This window comes from Sciurus carolinensis, chromosome 13 (assembly GCF_902686445.1).
Source record: "Sciurus carolinensis chromosome 13, mSciCar1.2, whole genome shotgun sequence".
NCBI classification, from domain to species: Eukaryota; Metazoa; Chordata; class Mammalia; order Rodentia; family Sciuridae; genus Sciurus; species Sciurus carolinensis.
In genome coordinates this window covers 64,720,532-64,747,245 of record NC_062225.1, presented here as the reverse complement: position 1 = coordinate 64,747,245, position 26,714 = coordinate 64,720,532, and the positions used below count along the sequence as shown (strand labels likewise).

The 26,714-nt window shown below is 32.2% G+C and overlaps 1 protein-coding gene across 1 annotated transcript in view; it reads right to left on the bottom strand.

Moving 5' to 3' along the window:
* Nucleotides 1-26,714, bottom strand: part of Strn (striatin) — a 103,824-nt gene that overhangs the window by 25,817 nt on the left and 51,293 nt on the right. The window contains exons 3-10 of the mRNA XM_047522656.1: nt 25,152-25,225; nt 18,885-18,963; nt 16,301-16,468; nt 13,831-13,966; nt 10,439-10,574; nt 6,379-6,489; nt 3,465-3,608; nt 522-658 (exon numbers count right to left, since the gene is read on the bottom strand). Of these exons, the coding sequence (XP_047378612.1) occupies nt 522-658; nt 3,465-3,608; nt 6,379-6,489; nt 10,439-10,574; nt 13,831-13,966; nt 16,301-16,468; nt 18,885-18,963; nt 25,152-25,225 (985 nt within the window). The remainder of the gene's footprint in view (nt 1-521; nt 659-3,464; nt 3,609-6,378; nt 6,490-10,438; nt 10,575-13,830; nt 13,967-16,300; nt 16,469-18,884; nt 18,964-25,151; nt 25,226-26,714) is intronic.

Here is a 26,714-nt window from a genome sequence, read left to right as displayed (position 1 = left end):
AATGAATATAAGTGCATTTATAAAACAACTGTCTGGTATTAAGTAAACACATGTACAAAGATATAAGGGTTTCAGTTTTGGTCCAAATCTCTAATGGTTAGTCTTCACATCTGGAAAATACACCTCTCTGACTACAATAATTAAAATCACATTTCAACAGAGTACTGGTTGATGTATTCTAAGAAGCAAGGCAAATGTTGTTTTAGGTAGGCATAATTTCAACTAATCCCTGGTATTCTAAAACTTTCACAAAACAAAACCCAAACTTGTAGGAGAATTATTTCTATAACCAAAACCAATGTACAAATCACACTGATTTATGGTAGTCTATAACTTTAATCTCTAGATTATTTGGGAAAATACTGGTTTAATTTTATCTTTATCTTTTTGAAGTTTGCATTTAAAACTGAACCAGGGTCTATACTTGTGAAGAAATTCTACAACTGACATTTTTTTTTCTGTAAAACCAACTTTGTTTTCTAAAGTTGAGTAAAAACATCAAAAATAAAACTACTACTTACATCATAAGCCAGTGAATCCGCTTCATTGGCCACTGTAAGGCCAGCTAATTCTCCAAGTCCTAGTTCACTTTCAAGGGCTTCATCTGCTCCCATGATGAATGACTTCCCAGAAGAAGGAGGAAATGTCAGTGCTTCCACTGAAATGGGAAGAAAAGGAAACACTAAAAACCTCTATTCTTTCCTTTGCACTATACAGAAAAATAGTATAATAAAAGGAAAATAAGTTTCTCCCATTTATTATTTCAAGCTAACGACTCAAATAATTTCTATCAATTACTAAACATAGAATAACAAGTGGTTCTGAACACTGCTGGTCTCATTTTAAAAACACTTATATAACCCAGAAGACTATAGATATTTTCAAATAAAAATGATTAAAATTATAAAATTTAAAATTAATTTGAGGCAAAATTAATATGTGGTATTAGAAGTCAGGATCATTTCTGGGAGGTGGGAAAGGGGCAGTGAAGGCCTTGGTAATGCTGTACCTGACCTTGAGGGTAGTAGTAGCATGGGTGGGTGATAATTGTGACTTTGTAGTAATTCACTAAGTAATATATACCCTCTTATTATTTTAGTACTTTTCTGTGGACATACTTTTATTTCATTTAAAAATTTTTATTTCAAAGAAATTTTTTAAAGTTCATTTGAACACTTTCATTGCTGCCAACTGTGCTTCAAGATGCAGATTTACTTTGTAATAAACTTGAAAATACTTACTTTATAACTCTGAATATAGCAATCCAATCCTTTCAACAATCATCACAGAGGAACCAGTTTTTAAAAATGCCAAGTTAAAATAGATTTTATTTGGTCAATAATAAAATGTCTCCCCTGGTAGTGAAAATTATTTAACAAACTGTCAGAGATAGTCTTGAGTAGTTTTCTAGAGATGGTACCTTTACTGATGACAAACATTTATGAGTTAATTAGATGAATTTAGTAGTTCGAATTATTTGTTAAAGAGGTAAATTAACTTTTTCTTAAAAGAAACAAGTCAGTTTTATTAACTAGTACATGTAGAAAACAATATTTACAAGAAGTTTTTCATAATTATATTCAATCATATCTAATAATATTTGTTGGACAAATGAAATATTTAAAAAAAAAAAAAAAGCAGTCACAGATATTCTACTTAAAATTCTTGTCAGAACAAACCAAAAAGATGTTATCAAGTCATCATACAATACAGCAGCAATAAAAAAATTAGGTTTTACCTAAAATATCATTCATCATCTGAGGGATTCAAACAACTCTAAACTTTCAGTAATACAGTGGAAATTATTTAAATAAGAATAGTAATTTTCAGGCCAAAAATTCAAACAAATAGCTCATGTGAGATTATAAGGCTGTCTCCAGTCAGGCGTTTGTTCTGTTTTCACTTCTAACCTTTCCAAATAACTTTGTTCAGATTAAACGAAAACAACTCCAAAAAATTTCTAAGATTCCTGGGACTGACCATATACATTGTGTGGGCTAATTTTAACTAATGCTCTGGAAAGAGTTAAGTAAAACCTGAGCAAGGCAACATCTATTTCCTCACATACCAGTAGAGACATTCAGTGGACTTATAGGCTGAAGACACTATCATGTGATTGTTCTTTAGGGCCTCATAACTTAAAGGACTTATAGGACACATTTCTTTTATACACACACACACACACACACACACATTAGTTGTTGATGGATCTTTCTTTAAATTTTATTTATTTATATGCAGTGTTGACAATCAAACCCAGGGCCTCACACAGGCTAGCAAGCACTCTATCACTGACCCATGATTCCAGTCCCATAGGCCACATTTCTATCTGGTAACTAAACATTACTGACTCTAATTAGATTTTATAAAATTATTTAACTGTGCCTCTTAAGCATGACACTAGCCTCATGATTAAAGCCTGGCACAGTGGTGCATACCTATAATCCCAGTGACTCAGGAAGCTAAGACAGGAAGATCACAAGTTGGAGACCCGCCTCAGAAATTTAGGGAGGTCCTAAGCAACGTAGTGAGAACTTGTCTCAAAATAAAAAATAAAAAAGGGGATATAGCTCAGGGGCAAAATGCTCCTGGGTTCAATCCCCAGTACTGTCAAATAAATAAATAAGAAGTCAAAATTATGAAGTATACATAGGCTACAGAAGCTTTTTCTGAAAGTGGACAGGAGGCCAAGAAGCATCAATCATAAGCAACTGAACACACAATCTCTTTTTTGTGTGTGTGGCACTGGGGATTGAACCCAGGGCTTTGCACATGCTTGGCAAGTGCTTTACCACTGAGCTATATCCCCAGACCTCAAAGAACTATATTTATATACCCCAAGATTACATTGTAAAAAACAATCTAAATATTCAAAAGGGAAATGGCTTTATCTCTTCTAAAATATAATATATAGTACTATAGTTTGAAATTGTATGATTTTATGTTAAGTATAAAACAAATTAGAAATTATACTGCATAAAAACTGTAACTATATAAAAAGTATAACATGTGGACAAAGACAAAAGAGAACAAGGAAACATGGAAGCAGAAACTATGACTAGACTTTCCAGTGACTTTTTGCCCTTTTTAATTTATCATGATAATTTTGCTTCAATAAAATATTTATATGAGTCTCAAAGTAAACATTTACTACCTATTTTCTGACTTAATTTCCTCAAGATTGGAATGGTATACATAGGGCTTTCTACATGGGTGTCTGTGAAGCTGGGACATATTCTAACTCAGAATTTAGACTTGGTTTTTAAATTTATGCATTCTTTCCTAAACTCTAAACGTAGAAGTTGAAATCAACAGTCCTTGAATATAAGAAAGTCTGTATTTGGTGAACATTGTATACAAACATTTGCAAAGTAAAATTCTAAGATAGGACAGTCTTATAATGACTTAATTTAGAGATACATGTTCAAATGCTTTCTGTGCTCCAGAATGTCATAAGTACTTGCCTTCATCTGCCCTATTAATTTCATGCTCAGGAAGTCTGGAGCTGCTAGGTCTGGAAGGTGGACCCACAGATGGCTGCAATGAAGGAAGTTCATCAACATCTCTCAAATTAGCAAGCATATCCTGTAGTTTTGACCTATTGGGCCCTAGCCAAAAAAAGGGGAGGGAGTGGGTAGGGATACAAAAAAGAAGAAATAGAATTATCCAATTGCCATCAAAATGGTATCATAAAACTTATTTCACATCTGTCAATATTTACCTTTAGAAACATCCTAGATTGATTAATAAAAAGCAATTATTTTCAAAGTTTTCATATTATTCTAAAAGTTTATGTCTTGAAAACAATTATACTCTACAAATTAAACTAGCGATCATTATTTCCATAAAAAAGAATGCTTATGTCTTATGTGAACTATTAAAATTCGCATTACTCTATACTCAAACCATTGAATAGTGCTCTAAATGAAGTCAGATTCCAAAGACTGTAAACCTACTGTGTACTGAATTAAACAATAAAAACCCTGTGTATAACTTAAAAGTGCATTCACTGCCTTACATCCTGAAGATATGACACCCAAGGTGAAATCTCATTCCCTGCAGACTACTTACCTGAGCTTTGATTCTTCCTTCTCCCATATCCCTGTTTTGACTGTTTTATATAGGATAGAGGCTGAAACAAATCTTCGGTAGTTTTTCCTGTTATAAGTTTAATTAAGAATGGGAAAATCTTACCCATAGTCTGTTATGGTTTTTTTCCTATACCAGCAAAGAATACAACTATTTCTAAGCAATTTTAACTAATACCTAGAAATATATTTCAAGATAGTATGTATGGGGCTGGGGAGATAGCTCAGCTGGTAGAGTGCTTGCCTCGCAAGCACAAGGCCCTGAGTTCGAACCCCAGTACCGCAAAAAAAAAAAAAAAAAAAAAAAAAGATAGTATGTATGAAGTACATAATTTGACTGAAAATATTTCCACTAGATCAATTAAAGGAACTCAGATTTTTCCAGTGAGTAATGTTTCAATTAAAAATATATATTTATGGTAGTTTATAAATAGTGTTTCATGTACCAATTCAAAACTTTGCTTCAGTTCTTTCAGTCACAAATCTTCAGCTTGTTCCCACACTGCTATTTTATCAACAAACGTGAGCTAAAAATGATAAACAGAATGTGCTGAACTTCTGTTTGCATCTCTTTTATCTTCAATGAAAGATATTAAAATTTCTCCCCCAGAGTCATTTTACTTCACTGTACCAAAAAAACCATGTGCTATATGCTTGAATATGGATCATTATCCCAAAATGAGGAAATCAATTGTTTCTCTTAAGAATACTGTTCCTGTCAAAAGGTGCACTTACAGATTTCACAGGCTTAATTTCAACTATAGTGATATCTTGATATTTTAGAAGAACTAAATAATCAATGTAAGAGTAGATGAATTCTATTTAAGTTCTGGCTATCTCTGCAACCTAAAGATGTTTATGGATATTCATTTTTATGGTATAAGACCTATAGAAATATATCAACATTACGTTAATCTGGAAATTATTCCTTATGTATGGTATAGACATTCTCCTCAAAATTTCAGTTTGCCTGGTTTGGTCATAGCTCCAAAACAACATGGCAAATTATATCTCTCTATATTTATTAAGATCAATTTTTTATCAATATATTTGAATAAAAGGCATAGAAAGGTCTCATGATTTGTATTAATAATTCTCATTTTGATTTCATCTATATTGCATGGCCCTAAATTATATCATCTCATTATATAACTGTTGAGACTATGCTAATATTAATAGCGAATACTGACCTTTTTTTAAAGTAAGCTAAACATTGGTAAATTCAAAGATACTTTAAATAAAGACTTAAATGCTTTTAAGCAACTACTAGGTTGTAAAAGGATATCTTAATAGGGATGAGTGGTCTTTGATAAGCTTTAATATCACTAAAAAAGAGGGGGAGGACATCCCTCCAGTCCTTTGCAATTTACAAAAAATATATTTCTAAGTTTAGATTTCAACCTCTCTTTACACTACTTTCATATCTCAAAGGATGAAATTCCCATTTCCATAAAAGGGAGAGCCATGTTCATATCATCAATGAGGGCACTAGCACAAGGAGGTAGTTTATTTAATCTTGTCCTACTAAAAAGATATTTCAGATCATCTTTAGGGATGTTTTGAAAAATTTTGGTATTTTCATTTTACATAACTAGGTCTATTTCTAAACTTTTCATTTGCATAGCAAGTTATATGGTTCACAGGGCTAGAAATTTCATTTTGGCTCATTTTTGATGTGGCACACAATTTACTGAAAAGAAAAAAAGGTAATTGGTAATATTGCTATAAATTAAACTGGCCAAAACTTTTAAATTAGAAAACAAATACTTTTAAAAGTTGTGTATTTGACTTGTGCCCTGTATAGCATATAGTTGGTGAGAGTAAATGAACTGTGTTGTGAACATAAAGAATATTCAGGGGTAGAAATTAACTTCTTTTTGTTCCTAAAATCTAAAATTATAAGCAATAATTGTAGTGATTTGCCAGAGGGTTATACTAGATGAGATTTATAAGTTGCCACTGGAAATAAACATCATTGCAATGAGGCATATATACTTTTAAAAATCAATTTATCATCATGTTTGAATATGTAGCCCAACACTCTCATGACACCCTAAATTTGTTATTGGGATACACTATGATTCCATAATCATATGATTTTTTAAGTTCATAATTAAATAGTTAACAATTTAATTTCCACCCCTGATAGCAGGTGAAAAGGAAAGAAGGAGCAGAAAAGAAAGAGAGTAAGTAGTTTTTAGGAAAACATTGGAGGAAAAAAAAAAAAAAAACTTGGGAGATGTAAAAGAGGCAAGATTTATTATTTATAAACACAATGTTTTCCACTTACTCTTCACCCCCTTTTTCCCCTTTCTCTCCTTTTTGTATTGTTCCTTGAGTTTGGTAATTACTCCCTGGTCCACATTCCAGGCTTCAGGCATGAGACACTGGTCTTCCTTTTCTAAACAGAGTAAAACAAATGAAACAGCCTTTTTCAATAAAATATCAAACGTTGTAAGTCAATGTCTGAAAGATACAATGATTTTCTTCACAGCATGACTAACCAAAAGAAAGCCATCATTTATTCATCAGATATTTAAGTTGCACAAAATATGGTAGCTAAGAAGCAACAATCAACTCAATTTCCTAATTAACAAATTTCCCTTGAAACAGTCATCAAGAACCTCTCAATTTCATTCCATTTTCTAAATGCCATTAGAAATGATTAAAAAAAAAAACCCACTTCATATTTACTTATGTGATGAGAGATGATTACTAAGATTATACCAAATGATCTTTCACTTTAAGAGTTTTATACTTTGGACATGTGTTCATCAACAAAGGATGATTTTTATTTCATTGGTTTTATAAATAGGATTTTACAAAACTTATTAATCAAACTTCACTCAAAACTTAAAATAATTTAAATAACATGATCATTTATAAATTCCAAAAATAGGAAACTCAGAAATTCTGGTGAAAAAATAAATTAATCATTATTTCAGGAGAAGACTTTAAAAGAGCAAATATGTTATATATTTAACTTACTATATAAAACAATCTATGTGCTATATAATGCTATGGAAGCACTGCTAACATAGAACTCTAGTTTGAATTCACAACTTATATATCCAACTGCTCACTCTGTCCACTGGGAAATCTAACAGACATCTCAAAATAAATGAGCAAAACCAAACTCCCAATCTTCCCTACTCATTCAAGCTGTTATATCCACAGGTTCTTTGTTTCATTTGATGGCAATTCCATACTTGTATTTGCTCAGATCAAAACCCTTTTCTCTCTCTTCACATCAAATATTTCAGGAAATATCATTGTCAAAACACATGCAGAATTTAATTTCTCAACACATCTATAACTTCTCTGAACACTGATCTCTTACTAGAATTACTGCAATAATTATTCCCCTTCTCCACGTAAGACAATTATTAACGGTTCTCTGGGTAGTCTATTTTAAGCATAACAATCAGAGTAAAGCTTTAGAAGTCATATATGTCACCCTTCTGCTCATATCCTTCCCATGGTTCCCCATTTCAACAGCAGTTGACATGACAGAACATGGCCGTCTTAATACAAACCCTCTGCTTCAGTCCTTAAGCCAAGACAGGTATGTTGCTATCTTAGGGCATTTACTTCTCACTTTCTTCTTCCTCAGGTTTGTTCCTTCCTCAGACGCCATATGGTCGAATCCCTCAACAATTTTAAGTCATTTGCTCAAATGGCTTACCATAGTTACACTATTTTAAACTGTAACCTGCTCTTACCACCTCACCCAACTACAATTCTTCCTATATCCCTGACCCTATTCTACTTTTTCTATTATTCATAGCATTTGTCACCCTATGACATTCAATATCATTTATTATGCTTGTTGCTTACTGCCTAGATCCTTTTACTAAGCTGTGAGCACCACAGCAGTAAAAATCTTCATAGTGAGCACTTGTTCAATATTTGTTGAGTGAATGTTGAAATTATCTGAAATGAACCAGAATAAACAGAAATCTATTTTTAACAATTTGTTTCAATCTAGTTTAGAAAACTGTTCACTGGACCCCTGAATACAATGCTATTAAAATGATTTTAAATCAACATTTTAATACCTAACTCTACAATCTAAAAACAGCAGGAATAAACTTTATTATTCAAGAAGAACCTAACAATTAGAATTTTTAATTTTCACTTATCAGGACTTAATAATAAGTTGAACTGCATGGGTTTTGAATTCTGGAAGGTCTTTAGTCTTTTAAAGTAAAAATTTAGCCCTATCATAACCTTAATAGATTTATTACAATAGCAATGGAAGATCATGGAAGATGTTAGTGTAATTTATCTATTTACTTGCCAGAAACGAATCAGATTCTTAACCTAAGTACAATTTCCTCTTTTTTAAGGTAGTGGAGTAGACGAGAGATGGAAGGAACACTTAAAATGGTTTAAATGTCCATTTGACTAGACAAGATTTGCCATCTAATTCTGTTAGTTTGTTCAAAGTTCAGTGCTTTGAAGTTAAATTACAAAATTCATTTTTTTTTTTTTTTTTTGGAGGAGGGTGTTTACTGGGGATTGAACCCAACAATGCTTTATCACTGAGCCACATCCCTAGCCCTTTTTATTTTTTATCTAGAGACAGTGTCCCACTAAATTGCTAAAGGCCTCACTGAATTGTTGAGGCTGGTCTTGAACTTTTGATCCTCTTGCTTCAGTTTCCTTAGCTGGAATTACAGGCATGCTGTACCACCGCACCTGGCTAAATTATAAAATTGTTAAAATACACAGGATAAAACTACTGGAAAAGAAACTTCCAGTCGACTGAAGAGTTTTTACTTGCTCAGTGGAAGTTCCAATCAAAATAAAATAATAGTAACTTGTTTAATACCTCAATAGGAAAAAGCATATAAAAATTTAGCAAATACCTCTAACATTATAATGGTTTCTGAGAAGTAAGGAGAGTTGAAGGCTACTTTGAATACAGGAAGAAAATCAGTCAAACAATATCTATCTCTTTCAGATCTTGTCCTATTGGGATTATCAGCAATTTACAGAGAAAGAACATTCCTTTAGATCACAAGTAATTTTCATTGCACAGTGTTTCAGATGAAAAAAAAGGTTTCAAAAACATTTCTTGTTCACTGAAAATGTTAGTCAACCTTTTCCTTGAACTTACCCAATAGTCTTCTTATCAGTTACTATACAAAGATTGCACAAGTGTAAAGAAAGAAAATCTGAACAAAATTTTTATACAAGTTTAGAAAGGAAAAAATATTTTTTTTCCATTTTGGCTTTAGAGTATTATTATGTTTCATTTAGAATAGAAATACATTAAAATTTTGGGTTTAAATTAGTATTTTTAATGTTTATAACTAAAAGTATAAAAAAATTTTCATTTTAAGCAAATACACTAAACAACATTTGAACATAATATCTGTGTTCCAGTATTAAGATCTATATTCTAGTTCTTGAAGATACACTGAAATCAGTATTTATAATAGCTGTTTTAATGGAAGTAAATGAACATGTTCATAATGTGGTGTATCCACATCTAAATATAACAAATAATCCCTCAAAACAATTTAGCTATTTTTATCTCTATGGACAAAGTATTAACCTAAAGGGAAAAATCTATTTCAAATAAGAAATGACTGGTTCATTCAATAAAACTGAGTAAAGATGCTTTTATAAAGATAAACATAAAATAATACTAAAATAATTAGCAACTTTATATGCCCTCAATAAGTAAACACTTGTCCAAATATTAGACCCTCCCTCTTTTTCTTTCTCTTTTCACATATATTGAAACCTAAGGAATTAATCAGTTTTGAAGAATTAATCACATCCTACCTTTTTGGTAATAAAAATGTACTTTTAAAATACTAGGATGACTTATGCAACAGAAGTTTCCCCCAAACACTTGTTTTAACTCTTGTTAGAGGTTTATTAGATTCATTTAGAGTAATCTGAGAAAAAAACTATTCCTGTACAAACTGTCAAAACCTTAGAATGAATGACTACAATTTTTTAACTTCTACTTCTCTGTTGCACAAAAGATGCTAGAGATGAGATATACAAAATCCTATAGTTAACATTTTCATACTAAGTTTCCACAAAATGGAGATTTGCAGGTTCTACTGTCAAGGAAGAAAATGAATACTCTATATATGAATTCAAATTATATTCATAGAGTAATGCTTATTCTGAAAGAAAGGGGGGGGGCAACTGGTTTTACAACCTTCCTTAAACACACATATCCTCAATAAATGGCAACAGTAGTTAAAAATCTCATTGATGTTCAACATTTCAACATCATAGCTCTTCAAGATGTAGTTCTCATGGTAAAATATTAATTTATTTTATTTACTTAAATCTCTGGTTGGATGCAGTATGCTTTCCCTTACCCCAGTCTGTTCCATCGCCTGCACTTCTAGATTCACTGTCTCCTTCCTCTGATGAAACCAAGAAGTCAAACTCCTTCAGAGCTTCTTTTGTATCTCGGTCTTCACTGCTATCAGGCAATGCTTTTTTCCTAACGATCTAATGAAAAAACATGCTAAATTAAAATATGTATACAGTATGAATTTTTAAATTTAATTTAAATAAAGGAGACAGTATCCCTGAGTCACTGAATGAGAAATGTGATTCAATTATTTTCTTCAGAAAGTATGTCTGTTGTATTAAAATGTACTACCTAATGCAGTGAAAAATACAAGTATCATTTTTAAAAAGTATACATTATATATCTTAAAGCAGTAATTTAAACTTTGTTCAATGGCTTGTTTTAAATAATATTCAAATCATTGCATATTAGACATGCATTTAAATTGCAAATAGTTGGGAAATTGAGGCAGGAGGATCACAAGTTTGAGGTCAGCCTCAGCAACTAAAGAAGACCCTTTCTCAAAATGGAAAATAGAAAGGCCTGGGGATTTAGATCAGTGATAAAGTGCCTCTGGGTTCAGTATCACCAAAACAGAACAAAACAAAAACCCCAGTAAGATTAAATTGCAAATATGAGAGGGGTTATGTTTATCTTTATATATTTAGAAGTATCTACGGAATTACAAATTCAGTTAGAGGGTTAAAATTTGAGACTAATGCATGCAGAGATGATTTCTGAGACCAAAATGTCTATACTCTCTATGAATTATCTCCTTTATGGCCAGCTCAACCAACACAAGCCCAAAGAAATTAGGACGACTGGTCTGCAGCTTCTTTCCATAAAATGACACAATAGCTCAGCTTCTCCAGACTTCAGTTTTCTTGCTTCATGCAAAAAAGAGAAATAGCATGATCTAATCAAACTTTATCCTGGGATTTCTCTGAGTGGCATAAAATTGTAAGGGTTCAGTGACAGATCAAAGGGACAGACTAGAAAGTCCAGAAATAAACCTTAAGAATTAGCAAACACACACACCTGACTTATGAGAGTGGGAATAGGGTCACACATGTGGAATTACTTATCAATCACAGCAATTTACATCAGAGATGAGACACAGTCTCAGAAATCCTTCTTATACAGCATTCTAGATAGCCACTACCAAAGGAACAAAGCTGGCCTTATAGATGAAACCAATCTGTCTTAACTGATCTGATATATATAAAAACTGAACATAAGAAATAAAGATTATTTAATGAGGCTAGAATAATTGGCTATTTGGAGTATTTCCTTAGTTGAATTTATTGAACTATATTGATTAACCAAATGACATATTTTAAAAAACTTTTTGTTCTATAGGATAATATTTGACCATTCTGTTTGTTTATATAAAATACAATATATATTCTAAGACAAGTTTATTCACTACCACAAAGTTTGATTTTTAAAATCCTTGGCATGTAGCTATTAAACTATAGCAGTGAAAATTAGTGTAATATAATGTAGAAATTAGCAAAACTGTTAAAATCAGTTATATGTTTGAAAGAAAATTTTTTCCTGAAAAACTATGACTTTTTGGTCTAGTATTTGAAATGGGATAAGTCTCTTAACTACATTAGATATACCTTCATTGCTTGATCGCAGAACTATTATGATCTACACTAACTGGAAGACAGAACATTTATTAATTTGATTACTTAAAAACAAAACAACAATACAAAATTTTTAAAAAAGGCTGGGTACAGTGGCACACACCTGTAATCCCAGTGGCTTGGGAGGTTGAGGTAGGAGGATCACAAGTTAAGTTCAAAGCCAGCCTCAGCAATTTAGCAAGGCCCTAAGCAACTTAAGAGAGACCCTGCCTCAAAATAAAGAATAAAAAGGGCTGGGGGGATGTGGCTTAGTGGTTAAGCATCTCTGGGTTCAATCCCTGGTACCAAAAAAAACAACAACAGAAAAACTCCAAATGGTTAGGAATTAGGAAATCAAACTGGTTATTTTTAAAAATTTCTAGGCTGATAATTCAAAAGTTTTAATAATCAGTTTATAGATTTTAAATATGATCAATAACAAAGAAACTTACAGTATCATATTTATCATTTAGCTATAAATAAGGTATTCTGATAGGAAAGTAATATTTCAGTGTAATTATCCCACAGGAATCACAAGGAGTTACACAACTCTCAGATGATCAGAAATAGAGAAAAATGTCATAGAAATTTAGGGTTTTTTACTATAGTAAAATTAAGACACAAGCTATATTACTACTCGTTTGGATAAGAAAATGTTTGAGTGACTATTCAAAGTTCCAATAATACCCATGACAGGACTACATTAGTAGAGCACTCCTGCATAGTGGCCTGGGGAAACAATCTGGCAGGAATAATTTGAGCACCTGATGGAGCTCAGGAAGCAGAAGGCATAAAAAACAGAAGTTACACTTTATAGTTAAGCCTATCATTTATACATAGTGTCTTTGTTTCTCATAAAATCTTTTAGGTATTTATTATAGTCTTCATTTTTATAAACTACAAAAACTAAGCCTGAAGCATTAAAAGCATAATTAAGTGGCTGACCTGGAATTTAAATGAAAGCATTTTAACACTAAGTCCAGTCTGCTTCCTATTTCTTTATTTTATTCCTTTTTTATTCTTATTATAAGTATATGTGAAAGAAGAAATTTAAACATTTTCATAAACAAAGCAAAGGATGTCCTCATCTCCTATTTAGAAATGAAAGAGGAGGAAGTAAAAGAAGGGAAAAGGGGGGTAAAGAAGTGAAGAAAAAGTAATGGGGATAGAAGAAAAAGGGGAAGAGAAAGGGAAGGGGGAAGAAAACGGAGAAGGAAAAAAAATGGAGAAGGAAAGAGAAGGAAGAAATAGAAATTTACAGACAACTCTTATTCTAGGAAATTGCTAGGAGAAAGTCAATAAACTTATAAAGATCTGAACAAAACTATAGAAGAATCCTAAACATTTTGAAGAAATCCAGTGGAAGAGTCCTAGAAGTCTGTAGGTCTGGTCTACCAAAGCAAACCTCCCAAGAAAGACAAAAACTGCATCTCAGCTGATGTTAGGCACCATGATATATCAGTCAGTTCTATTGTCTTATAATAGCCAATTACATTATAATAAGATTGTAATGCTACATATAACACACATCTATTATTTTTGCTATATTCATCAGTTCTATAAAATGTCATATTCAATAAATTAACAAAAAATTCAAGTGAGGTCTTTTAAGGGAAAACTCTGATATTAAACATTCTTGAATTTGACATCAGTACCAAAAGCTCTTCCCAATTTCCCCAAATTCATGAAAAAAAGTAAAAGGTTTACATTAAAGAATATGAATTATTTTTAAAATAAACATTATAGTCCTTAAAATATATATTATCTGAGTTATCTAACTCACTGTTGAAGTATCAATGACACTTTTCTCTCTTCCCTCAATATCATCATCTTCATCTTCATCACTAAAATCGGCAGCTGCACTTTCAAGGAATTTGAAATTATCCAGCACAGAGGCAGAATCTGTTAAGTCCGATTTTCTGGTTTAAAACACAAATAATCATGTTCAGTTAATCTTTTGAACCTCAACATAAAATTAATTCATGATAAGTTTTATTAACTTCTGTTTATATTATATTACAATTCCCAAATTACACTGATTCTCATCTATTACAATTCTATGGATTGAGAAAGCAATATTAGAAGTGGCTACTCTTTTAGAAGTACAATCTTTTTGGGGGGTACCTGGTAATGAACCCAGGTACACTTAACCACTGAATTACATTCCAAGACCTTTAGAATTTTTTATTTGGTGCTGAGATTGGCCTTGAACTTGTGATCGTCTAGTCTCAGCATGGTGAGTTGCTGGGATTACAGTGCCAAGAGGTCTGGCACACTAATCTTAATGGCTGATTGTGCCTCGCACAGTGGCACACAATTGTAATCCTAGCTATTTGGAAGGCTGAGGCAAGAAGATCGCAAGTTTGAGGACAGTCTCAGCAACTTAGGAAGGCCCTAAGCAACTTGGCAAGAACCTATATCAAAATTAAAAGGACTGGGACATAGCTCAGTGATAAAAGCATTCCAGTACCAAAACAAACAAAAAAGATTAGCGGTAATCTACCAAAAAGAACTCCCTCTCAAGATTTCAGCATTGCTTTGATCTTTACCATCAACCTTCATGTATTCTTGAAAATATTTTTCTCATTATCTCTAGCTCCGTTTTTTTTTCTACCTTTTTCTTTCTGCAACTCTTCAATTAACTTCTTACATGAGTTTTCACAACTAAGAAAGCAACTAGAAACTATGTCATTTTTCTCTGATACAATTTTGACTTTTGTTAAACAGTTAAAGAGGTAAAAAGAGCAAATGTACAAATAAAGTTATTTAAGACAATATACTAGTCAAGTTAATATTATGAGATTTGATTCTGTTGATAAGTAAAGCATGCATCTTTTAGAAATGACCAAATTTTCAAATATAAGACCTGAATATAGCTCCCTCAAACTAAATTTAGTTAACACTTTCCTAAGGGCCATAACAGAAAGATTTCTCTCTCTCAATAGGAAATGTTTTAGATGAGAAGGCATCTTCCTGAAAAAAAACTACAGTCACAACTATAGGCAAATTTTTCAAAACAAATAAATCTTTAATTTCAAATCTGCTGAGAGCTATAATTTTGATTTTTTTCCCCTTTTCTCTTTCTTTTCAGAAATCTGACAAATTCAGAAAAATATCCTTGTCAATTTAAAAGATAAACACAAAACAAACAATGGAGTTATCTTTTCTGAAAGCCATTACTAAAGGTTTTTTTACAAGTATGCATTACAGAGCCTAAAAATATTTATGTTGGGGATGGGGATATAGCTCAGCTGGTAGAGTGCCTGCCTCGAAAAAAATTATGTTGTCTAAGTTAACATAATTACTTAGGTTAATTTAAAAGGTAAAAACACAACGAAGAATAATGCCTATGTGATCTATGTCTACAAAGAGAAAGACTCTATACTTTTATTTCTAAATATAAGTTAATACATTCTTAATTATTAATGAATACTTTTAAGAAGGCTTCAAAGACATTTGTTTATAAAATTCCTATCTAGAAGCTTTAGCTAATCTTATAATTTTAGTTTATATTCCAAAGAACATGAACTATGCTTCATTAGAAAATTTACAGCATTCAATTAAAACCATTCTTCCAGTCTAAACATGAGTTAAAATGCAGTATCATCACACTTAACACTTTCAGAGAATCTTAGGTTTTGAAACAACTAAGAATCATAGCAAATTTTTTTCCAATAAAGAAGAATCACTATATTGAATTGTTAGTGTTCATTTAAGTAAAATTACATAAAACTGTATAATAACATGGTCCAATAAGGAAAATAAAATATTTCAAAGTTATTAAATCTTTTAATCTACCAATTAATATGCATATTTAAAATCAAAGAAAAGATGAGTTACATCATTATTACATAAACAAAAGTGGTTAAAAAAGGTTTCCTCTAAAGGATTTTGAGGTATTTTTATGATTTCAGGATCACTCATAATGAAATTTCATTCATACACATTAGTACTGCATTTCAAAACAAAATATTTTATGAGGTTCTAATAGTAGTTGATTAAACTTTAAGATATTAAAAAATCTATATTAAATACATAAATCTCAAGCAAATAAAATATCCTAAATATAAAATTACATTCTTGAACTAAAATAGTCACAAATAATAACTTCAATCCCTGAGTTGCCTTCTAACCAAATGAAACTTTAAATTTATTATTTCTAAATCCCACCTAAAAAGGTAATATTTCAAAATCAAAAATATTAAATGTGAACTAAAGTTTCAACTGAAATATTCTCCAGAGAAAACACTTACCCAATCATTGCTGTCTCTTTAACTTCAGCCTCTGTGCCATTTATAACTGAATCCTGATTTTTGTCATCTTCCCTGTCAGTGACATCACTTGAAAAGCCCAACAAAGCTCGTACTCGTTTAGATTTCACATCTAGAATAGTATCTGTGTAACCCACCTCCTGAAGATACCTGTGTAAAGAGGATCCTTATAATTCAGTCATCCAAGAATCAGTATTCTAAAATCTAATGTGTAAATAAAAGTATTTCTTCTAATACACTGCTTACAGAAGTTCTAACAGTACTATGCTAATAAGATCTGTCAATAATATTCCAGCTGCAGATGGAGCTGTCTCCTGCAGTACCAGCCTCTACAGTCACTGAGAAAGTCAACTATACAATACACCATTCATTACATTATACCAGGAAGAAACTGCTCCTTAATATTTCATAGCACATTCTTTCCTTTAGGCAGGATCAGAGCAAGTTCACTACCAAACTCTACCAAATTACTATTTTTGAATAGTGATTCCAATGTTTTTTAATACTTCAAATGTAAGTTGTCATGGATCAACCGTGAGCTCTAGAATGTCTCTAGTACATTTGGTTTCCTCCACATTATTTAAGAACATAGATTTTCCCAAGAGCTCTACAGAATAGAAGAATCTATGCTGGAATAACTCTAAAATAAGAATAAATCACAATTAAATTGTGGAATATGGGGTATGTGGACCATGCGTGTGAATTCATGCATGTTGCAAAAAGACAGCAGCACAGAAAAAAAGAGCATGGGCTTTGTGTTGAGTTAGATCTAGGTCTTACACCCATTTCTGCCACTTATTTGCCATATAACTTTAACTCTCCCAAATCTGAGTTTCCTTTCCCTGAAAACAGATACAGCTAATTCTGTTCCTGGCATACAGAAAGCACTTGAATACCTATTTAACACCAGTTAATTTTAAAAAAGATCAAATGGCAAGGGCAGGACCACGGAAAAGGCAAATGCCATTAATAAACAATAGAAAACTATTAGGCATTAATACATGTTGATATGGAGTCTACTGCATGAAAGAAAACAAAGATTAACAAGATACTTTTAAGTTCAGTTTATTTCAAGATTTGGTTTCAAAAGTTGTTAGAGCAGAAAGATCTTAGGTAAATGATCGAATAGAATAAGTGTATCTTATCAAATCAAGATGCTCATTTTTCAATCCCAATGAATATATATAGAAGAGTTTTGATTAAAATAATAAATTTCCAACTTTTCTGAATTGAATCAGTTGTCATTACAGACTACTACAAGAATGTACTTTTCTATTTTTTAGCAAATAATATTTGATGTGTACCTCACTTTAGCAACAAAACCACATTCTAAATATGTTTCAAAACTGCTTTAGCCATATGTAAACTGGTTTACTAATAATTATTTTGTAACTGATAAAATGTCACCTATAATCTAAGAAGATTAGAGCTCTTTTTAAATTTTCAAAAATATCTCTTGGATACTTCATTATGAAATCATTTCTCATTAAAAAAAATTAGCATTTTAAGAAAACTTCCTATTTAAAAAAATCAAAATACATAAGTCATATTTCAGACCAAAGTGAGGACAACAATGAAAATTCACTTAAATATTAGTAAGGATTCACTGTTTTCTAATTTTGTCTAAATAAACAATAGACATGAAGAGATTTTGTAATATTACCTTCCTGCAGTCAAAAGGAATGGTTAGAATTCATCCACTTTGGAAGCAACCTCAAAAGTCCCAAACAGGCAGCATATTTAATTTTACTCTGGCCTAAATGTGAATACCAGTTTCAAAGGTGGTATACAAGGACCAGGCACTGAGATGATGAGCTGGTCTACCACTTGACACCAAAACCTCAACTGAACTGTTTCTCCTATATAGTCTCAGAAAAACATTTTGTAGGAGAAAGCTTATACTAGGCAGAATTTGCAAAATCTAAGAATTCAAGTTGTTCAACAAATTACTTAAGATAAAATTTTTGCAGGGCTGGGGAGGTAGCTCAGTTGGCAGAGTGCTTGCCTTGTAAGCACAAGGTCCTGAGTTCGATTCCCAGCAACCCCCCAAAAAAAAAAAAAGATAAAAAATTTTTTTAATTAACAAACAAGTACAAGAAAATACTGATTGGCCTTATATTGAAATATAAGTATATACTTGCACAGACGATACAATAAGAATAAGGGTACAGAATTCTTTTAGTTATATAAAACGTATACCAGGAATGAGTGTTACAGTCCACACCTATAATTCCAGCAACTCAGGAAACTGAGGCAGGAAGATCAAAAGTTTGAGGCCAGTCTCTGCAACTTAGAAAGAATCTCTCAAAATTAAAAAATAAAAAGGGCTGGGGAGTAGCCCAGTTATAAAGCATTCCTGGGTTCAATCCCCAGTACCACAAACAAAAATAAAAAGGGGAAAAAATGTTTAATATGAAAATGATACAGCAATTCAATTAAGCTTTTTCAAAGCAGTAATAAAATACAAGAAATAAACATCCTATTGAATCGAAAATACAAAAAAATAAATCTTACGAAAATGCTTCTCATCTTCAACTACTGATAAGATTGACTGTGGGATACTTACTGTCTGAGTAGTTGTCGACCTTGCTTCCACATTAATTGGCTATTCTGTTGTGGCTGCACTTCTGTTTCATTACCTTCATCTGAAATATATTAAGCCAGAATAAAACTGACTTGTTTTCCATATTAGAGGGCATCTCTATAAATATCCACTAAACACTTATGTATGTTTTAGGACAATTAAAATGTTTTTAACTTGAATTTTCATGATAAAACTTTAACATAAATTAATTATTGCTACTGGATTCCCATTAGAGTAGTAGAATATAAAGACATTTTCCCTTTTAGCTAGGCTGAGAATTTTCCTCTAGGACAAAGACCTATTCAATCAAGTCACACACAGTGAGAGTCAAATATAAGTGTTAGGTATCACATTATAGCTAGAACAAAATATCTAGGAATGAGACCAAAAATCTAACTTGGTAAAGAGCAGATATCCTAAGAAATAACCTTAATTCAAATCTGTTTCCTTCAAAGTTATTAAATGAAAATTTCAAGTATTATTTCAATGACATTCTTGAATGAAAAACCTCTTTTAACTCTTAAAGCTTAAAATCATCATGTACAAGATGAATCATTTCAGAAAGATTAATTAAAAGAGCTTTCTCTATGATAAGACGAAGCCAAAGAAGTTCCAAAGTAGACTATGGCTCAAATTTCAGAATAAAAAAAAAACAAAAACAAAAACAAAAACACTTTTTTTTTAATCAGTTCTTGATCAAAATGAAATTTCTGCTCTTTATAAAATCTTTTTCAAGAGGAGTTATAACAGGGACAAAGAAATTTTGTTTCACATTTTTTAAAATTAAGCATTTAGTGTAGACTTACCATGTTCCCAACACTATGTTAAAAATATGTACGTTATCTCCTTTTTTTTTTTTTTTTTTTTTTAAAGTGGTACTGGGGACTGAACCCAGGGGTACTCTTCCACTGAGCTATGTCCCCAGTATCTTTTATTTTTTAATTTTTGGACAGGGCCTGATAAGTTGCTGGGGCTGGTCCCAAACCTGCATCCTTCCTGCCTCAGTCGCCTGAGTAGCTAATTATAAGCATATGCCACTAGCCCAGCTCCTTCTCTTTCAATTCTGACAAACTCAAAAGATTCATGTTTATCCCTATCTTGAGAAAACTGAGTTTTAGAGAATAATTTTCAGGTTTCTTGAAAACACAGTTGTAAGTATTGAAATCCTTCCTGATTTCCTCTAGCATTTTCTTCCACATATTAATACTACAATGATAGAAAATTGGAGAAATATGTGAATAAAGTAAGAATCATATCTAGTGTTCTGTTTTTTTCCTAAAATAATTCATAAAGTTTTATGGTTCTTCATTGAAATAGTAGTAGATTGGAGGTGAGTGTGGAAGAAAGAAAATAAGAGAGATTAAATAAATTAACTCCAAAACAAAGATTACTTTGGGATAACTTCAAAGAGGGTATACTGTGGGGGGGTGGGTGGTGATAATGTCCCAATACTAAGGGAAAAATGATACAGGAGTAGGGGGAATGCTCGGGAATGAATTTAGCCAATTATATTGTCATATTGTGTGCATATATGATCATATAACAACAAATCCCATCATTATTTACAAATATAATGCACCAATTAAAAATGTGGAAAGAAAAAAAATTATATGGTTCCATTAATTTGCATATTCAACATTATTATGTTACAATTTATACCATTTGGTCAACTGAATTAACCTGTACATGCCAAGTAAGAAAATTTACATTGGCTCTTCAAGACTAAAATTTTCAGATGTGTAAAGAAATGTTAAGGTCATTTAATCTCCTATTAGAACAGGCCTAAATCTTTTCTATGCCATCCTCAGATATACTCAATGTCCTACTTTGACAGCTAATGATGTTATGCAAGTGTGGTACATTAATTTGATGCAATACTACTCAATAAGAACAAGGAACAAACTACTGATACCCACCCAACATGGATGATTCTCAAATGCATTATGTGAAGTGAGTTAAGCAAGATCAAAAGGCTATATTCTGGGCTAGGGATGTGGCTCAGTGGTAGAGCACTTACCTAGCACGCATGAGACCCTGAGTTCAATCCCTAGCACCACACACACACACACACACACAAAAAAAAGCTATATTCTGTAAGATTTATTTTAACTCATATGATTTCTGAAAAAGGCAAAAGTATAAAAATGGGTTAGTGGTTGCCAGTAGATTAGCAGGGAAGGAAAGGTTGATTACAAAGAAAAATAGTTATAAGACTATGTGTTTGTGAAAACACAGGATGATAAATTTTACTGTACTTATTTATACCTTAATAAAAAGTAAATTAAAACAAATCAGAAAAGAATGTACTTTCATCTTCTTAAAAGACAAATTACTCTTATTCAAACATAGCTAGGCCAAGTTAATATTCTTTCTAGTAATTATCAAGTATCAGATTCATTCTTGCCTTACCAAGTTCAAAAGGTAGCTTTACATAAAAGTAAGGATTTTAAAGTAGCCCTGAAACAGTGAAGAACACCTGCAATCCTGGCAACTCAGGAGGCTAAGTCAGAAGAATCACAAGTTTAAGACCAGACTCAGCAATTTACTGAGACCATGCTTCGAAAAAATAAAAAGGATTGGAAACGTAGCTCAGAGGTAATGTGCACCTGGGTTCAATTTCCAATAAAAAAATAAATCAACAAAGTAGCTCATAGTTTAATTTCTTGATAATATGACTGCTACATCCAGTATAGTTGGCATAACAGGAACTGGATTTACCCTTCTGCTTGAAACAAATGAGCCAGTAAGAGAATCACAAGTTTGAAGTCAGCCTCAGTCATTTAGTGGGTCCCTAAGTAACTTAACAAGGCCTGTTCCAAAATAAACAATGAAAACGGCTGAGGATGTGACTCAGTGGTTAAGCACCCATAGGTTTAATCCCTAGTACCAATAAATAAACAGAAACAAATAAAAAATGGTTTCCAAAACACTGGCCATCAGAAAACAAAAGACAGTGATACTTGAAAGAAGGCAAGCAAAGGGATGAACCTTATGATTGTCCCAGCTACTTGCTGCCTTGAAAAAATATTTCTAGTTTATAACACAGGGAGGAGAAACAAAGACAGTATGGGAAGAAAAAATAACCAGAAGGTCCCAGATTTCATAAAAACTATAAACCCACAGGTCCAAGAAACTCATCAAACCCCAAATCTAAGAAACATTATGGGGAGAAGTAACTACAGTAAAGAACATCATAATAAGCTTTTAGAGACAAGTGTGTGGCACATGCCTTTAATCCCAGCTACTTGGGAGGCTGAAGCAGGAGGAGGCTAAATTCAAGGCCAGCTTTGGCAACTGTGTGAGACTCGTCTCAAAATAAAATAAAACAAAATGGCTGGCATGTTGTTCAATGGTATAGCATTTCCCTAGCATATGCAAGGCCCTGGGTTCATTCCTCAGTTTAAAAAAAAAAAAAATGTTAAGAACCAATGATAAAGAGAAAATCTTAAAAGCAGTCAGAAAAAAAGGGTACATTATATCCAGAGGAACAAAGATGAAAAAAAATAGCAGACATATTATTAGAAACAATGATAGTGAGCAAAATAAAACCTTTTTCAAATATGTAAAAGCTGGAAAAAACTCCTTGCCAGTATCCCATATTACAAGATATGCTAAAAGAAGTCATTAAGGCAGAAGGAAAATGATACCAGATGGAAATACAGACCTATACAAAGGAATCATATCAGAAATATATTTTTCATATTATTATTTAAATCTCTTTAAAGAGAATTTACTTTTGCAACTAAATAACTCAACCAAAGCCTTAGTTTTTCTCAATCCTACTAACCCCTAGTGCATGTCTTCCTCTTCACAAACAGTATTATAAACCTCCTCTGCTTTTCCTAAAGTCTGATTGACTCTTTGTAGATAATGTCTCATACATAAAGCTATCAAGAGGACATTCCCTTAAATACCCACCAAAGTGAAACTCAAACTTACAAATCTGTTAACTTTCTGTTTCTCTTAGTAACAACAAAAGATATGTTCATCCTAAAATGTGTCTGCAATTATGTTCAGAATCCAATCCCAGTCATTTCTTCCTAATCTGAGGATACCTACCCTTTCCTTTTATTGGCTCCTTACTTATGAACCTCACTCCACCAACAACACAAAAAGTATCCCTGACATCAGGTATGCTTTTAGGTACTGCCCTTCAGACCTTCTTCACTTTCATAACCTAAGCTTCCTAAAAGCTGACTACACTTGGTCTTCACTTTGTACTTACATCTTTGGGATATTGTCCTCACCTGTCTCTTAAAACTACTTCCAATTATGTTCTCAGTGACCCACTGAATGACCTGTGTACCACTAAATCCTACAGATAAGTCTTTAGCACTTTAGGAATTCATCAGCAGTGATGAACAGTCCTTCCTTTTGGAACTCTCTCTTCTCTTGGTTTCTACTCTCATGATCTTTCTTCTGACTTTAAAGTAGTCCTTATGAGTTTTCTTTTCAGGTAGACCTGGATTTAGTTCTACACTTCATCACTTAATGGGTGTGTGAATTTTGGAAAGTCTATCCACTTCTCTGAGTTAAAATTACACACACATGAAATGACAATATTTTGTTTATTGAGTAACTATTTTAAGAATTATAGTTTCTCCTTGGAATAGAACCACCATTTGACCCAGGTATCCCAGTCCTTGGCATATACCCAAAGGACTTAAAATCAGCATACTATAGTGATGCAGTTACATAAATGTTTATAGTAGCTCAACTCACAACAGCTAAGCTATGAATCCAACCTGGGTGCCCTTCAACAGATAAATGGATAAAGAAAATGTGGTACATGTACACAATGGAATTTTACTCAGTTATAAAGAAGAATGAAATTATGGCATTTGTGGGTAAATGAACAAACTGGTGGCTATCATGCTAAGTGAAATAACCAATCCCCCAAAACCAAAGGCTGAATGTTCTCTCTGACATGAGGATGATGATTCACAATGGGGGGGGGGGGGAGGTTTTCACCAGATTGGGGGCAGCAGGAATGGGGGGAAAGGAGAGAAGATGGGAATGGAAAAGACAGTAAAATGAATCAGACATAACTTTCGTATGTTCATGTATGAATACATGACCAGTGTAATTCCACATCATGTACAACCACAAGTTTGGAAAGTTATACTCCATGTACGTATGATATGTAAAAGTACATTCTATTAGCCAGGCGTGGTGGTGAATGCCTGTACGCCTAGTGGCTCGGGAGGCTGAGTCTGGAGGATCATGAGTTCAAAGTCAGCCTAAGCAAAAGCAAGGTGCTAAGTAACTCAGTGAAACTGAGTTTCCAAATAAAATACAAAACAGGGCTGGGGATGTGGCTCAGTGGTTGAGTGCCCCTGAGTTCAATCCCTGGTACCCGCCCCCGCCCCCCCAAAATACATTCTACTGTCATGTATAACTAAATTGAACAAATGTAAATAAAAATATAGTTTCCAAAGCCCCTAGCACAGGTAGACATTTCAGAAAGTGATATGAATTACAGTTAAAATCTTCAGTTCTTGAAATGTGGAGGAAAGAAAAAAATCCTTAAGATATTTGACTGAGGAATTTAATCTGAAATTATGCTAAAAATTCACCCATATGATAACTTCCGAACATTTTTTCTCACTTTCCCTTATACCTACTAATAAGTGAATTATATCTATATTGTTTACAAGTACTATTTTATATTATTTGTTGGCTGAAGAGGAAGGTAGGGGAAAGAAAAAGAAGAAATGATATAAAAAGATAAATGTTTCACCTATTAAAACATATTCTGCTTATAGGATAGGATTTTCTGTGGGTGAGGAAGTCCAAAACAGTCTGAAAACTAGCAATCGGGTTTAAGGGATTAGGAATTCCCATGTACTTTAGAAAAGAAATCTCTTACTTTTATAGTTCTTACTCTTTCTCAGGATTTCAAGAGCATCATGTACTTTATACTGTGCACCTCAAAGTTCCCATTAATACTAGAAGGACCCAGAAAGACAAGGTTATGTTGGTGCATATTACCCCCATGAAGTCTGAAACTTCCAGTAAGTGTAGAACATAAGCAGAAAATGGGAAACTAAAAGAAAAGGGAAGAGAGAAAAGGAAGGAAGATGATGGGAAATTATCTATACAAAACAAAATGATTAGTGCCAACAGATTAGTGGGTCAGAAAAACATGTAAATAATTAGAAATTAAATCATAGTTATAAATGTTGTTGCTACAAAATATTAGTCATTAACTTCTTTTTATTATTCAAGCTTCCTTTAAAATTAACTTACCAGAATCATAGCTTGGAGGCTTCATATCGCCTTGATTCAATTCTGTCCCATATTTTAACTTATGGTATTTGGCTCTAAAAAAGAAATGAGAAATTATCAAACAACTTGAAACACATTTAAATGAACTTTAGTTCAAGTTATATAATAAGCAGTTATCAGTACATGGTAGTCCTGGCTTAACACTTCTAAAATCTTCAAAGGCTAAAAGTCTTCCATGGTGTCAAAGTCTAATTTAATACAAAAACATTTGCCTTTTTTGTTTTTGTTATAACACTAGTGTCGTTATAACTAAGGAATAACACTAGGAATCATAAATCTCCCTATAATTTCAAAGGAACAATCTAACATTCTAGTTTCTATAGTATTCAAATTATCTTGATGACTCAAAGTCAAACTTTACTGTAAATCCAAAGCAGTAAAAAAACAAACAAACAAAAAAAGGGTTTGGACTATGAAATAAACATTAACTTTTCTCAAAACTGAGTTTTGTTTTGTTTTGTTTTAAAAGGACAGTAATCTAGAATATGATGTGCTTTGCCACGTAATTATAATTTGTCATGTATACTTATGGTGAACCATTGACAGGAAGCAAAAACAGCCCAAATCATCAGCACTGAATAGGACATTCTAGTAGTAATGAATAATTTTTTTTTCTTAGTCAACAATTTTTTTCCTTTGTCTTTTACTCAGAACTGTCAATGGGAAGACTGCTTCCTTTTAAAAATTAACAGAATGTTGTTATTTCTGGTTAGTGAGATTTAGCCATCTCATTTAACCATGTCAGATCTAACCATGAGACTAGAAAAATAACCCAGATAGAGAAATTTAAAAAAGGATAATTAAAAAATGGTCATATCTGATTATTTACTTGTATATTTTGACTTATTTTCTCCCCAAAATATTGAGGCTACTTTTAAATACTAATAGTTTTAAGACAAACAATAATAAAATGATAATTTTAAAAACGAAATACAATACTACAGAAGGAGGAAAAGAATAAGACAGTCAAATTGGAAAGTTTTTTCTTTATAAAAAGCTAACTGGAGGGCTGGGGATATAGCTCAGTTGGTAGAGTGCTTGCCTCAATGCACAAAAAGGCCTTGAGTTCAACCCCCAGCAACACACACACACACACACACACACACAAATTGGAGCATTTATAAGGTTTTTTATAACTCAAAGTATAAAGGAAATGACAATTATTTGCTCAGATACATAAATTACTCAAATCTTTCATGATTATTTTGCAGTAATACTCACTTTGCAGTTAGAAAAATCAAAGGTTTTTATTTTTACTTGCCAGTTTTATATAAAGAAGAGTCTTAAGAAAACCTATAAAAATTATAGGCAACTAATGCTGGGTACATGAGTATTTCTTATTTGTCTTTATACCTTGTATTTGTATAAAAGGTTTTGTAATAACATGTAACCCATTAAGAAGGAAGAAAAAGGAAACAAGAAAGAATATTTATGAACTAATACAAACTGATCTCTAAGCTTAAGCAAAAATAAAAGATATAAAATATTATGTGTAACATGCCTCCATACGAGATGTGATTTAAG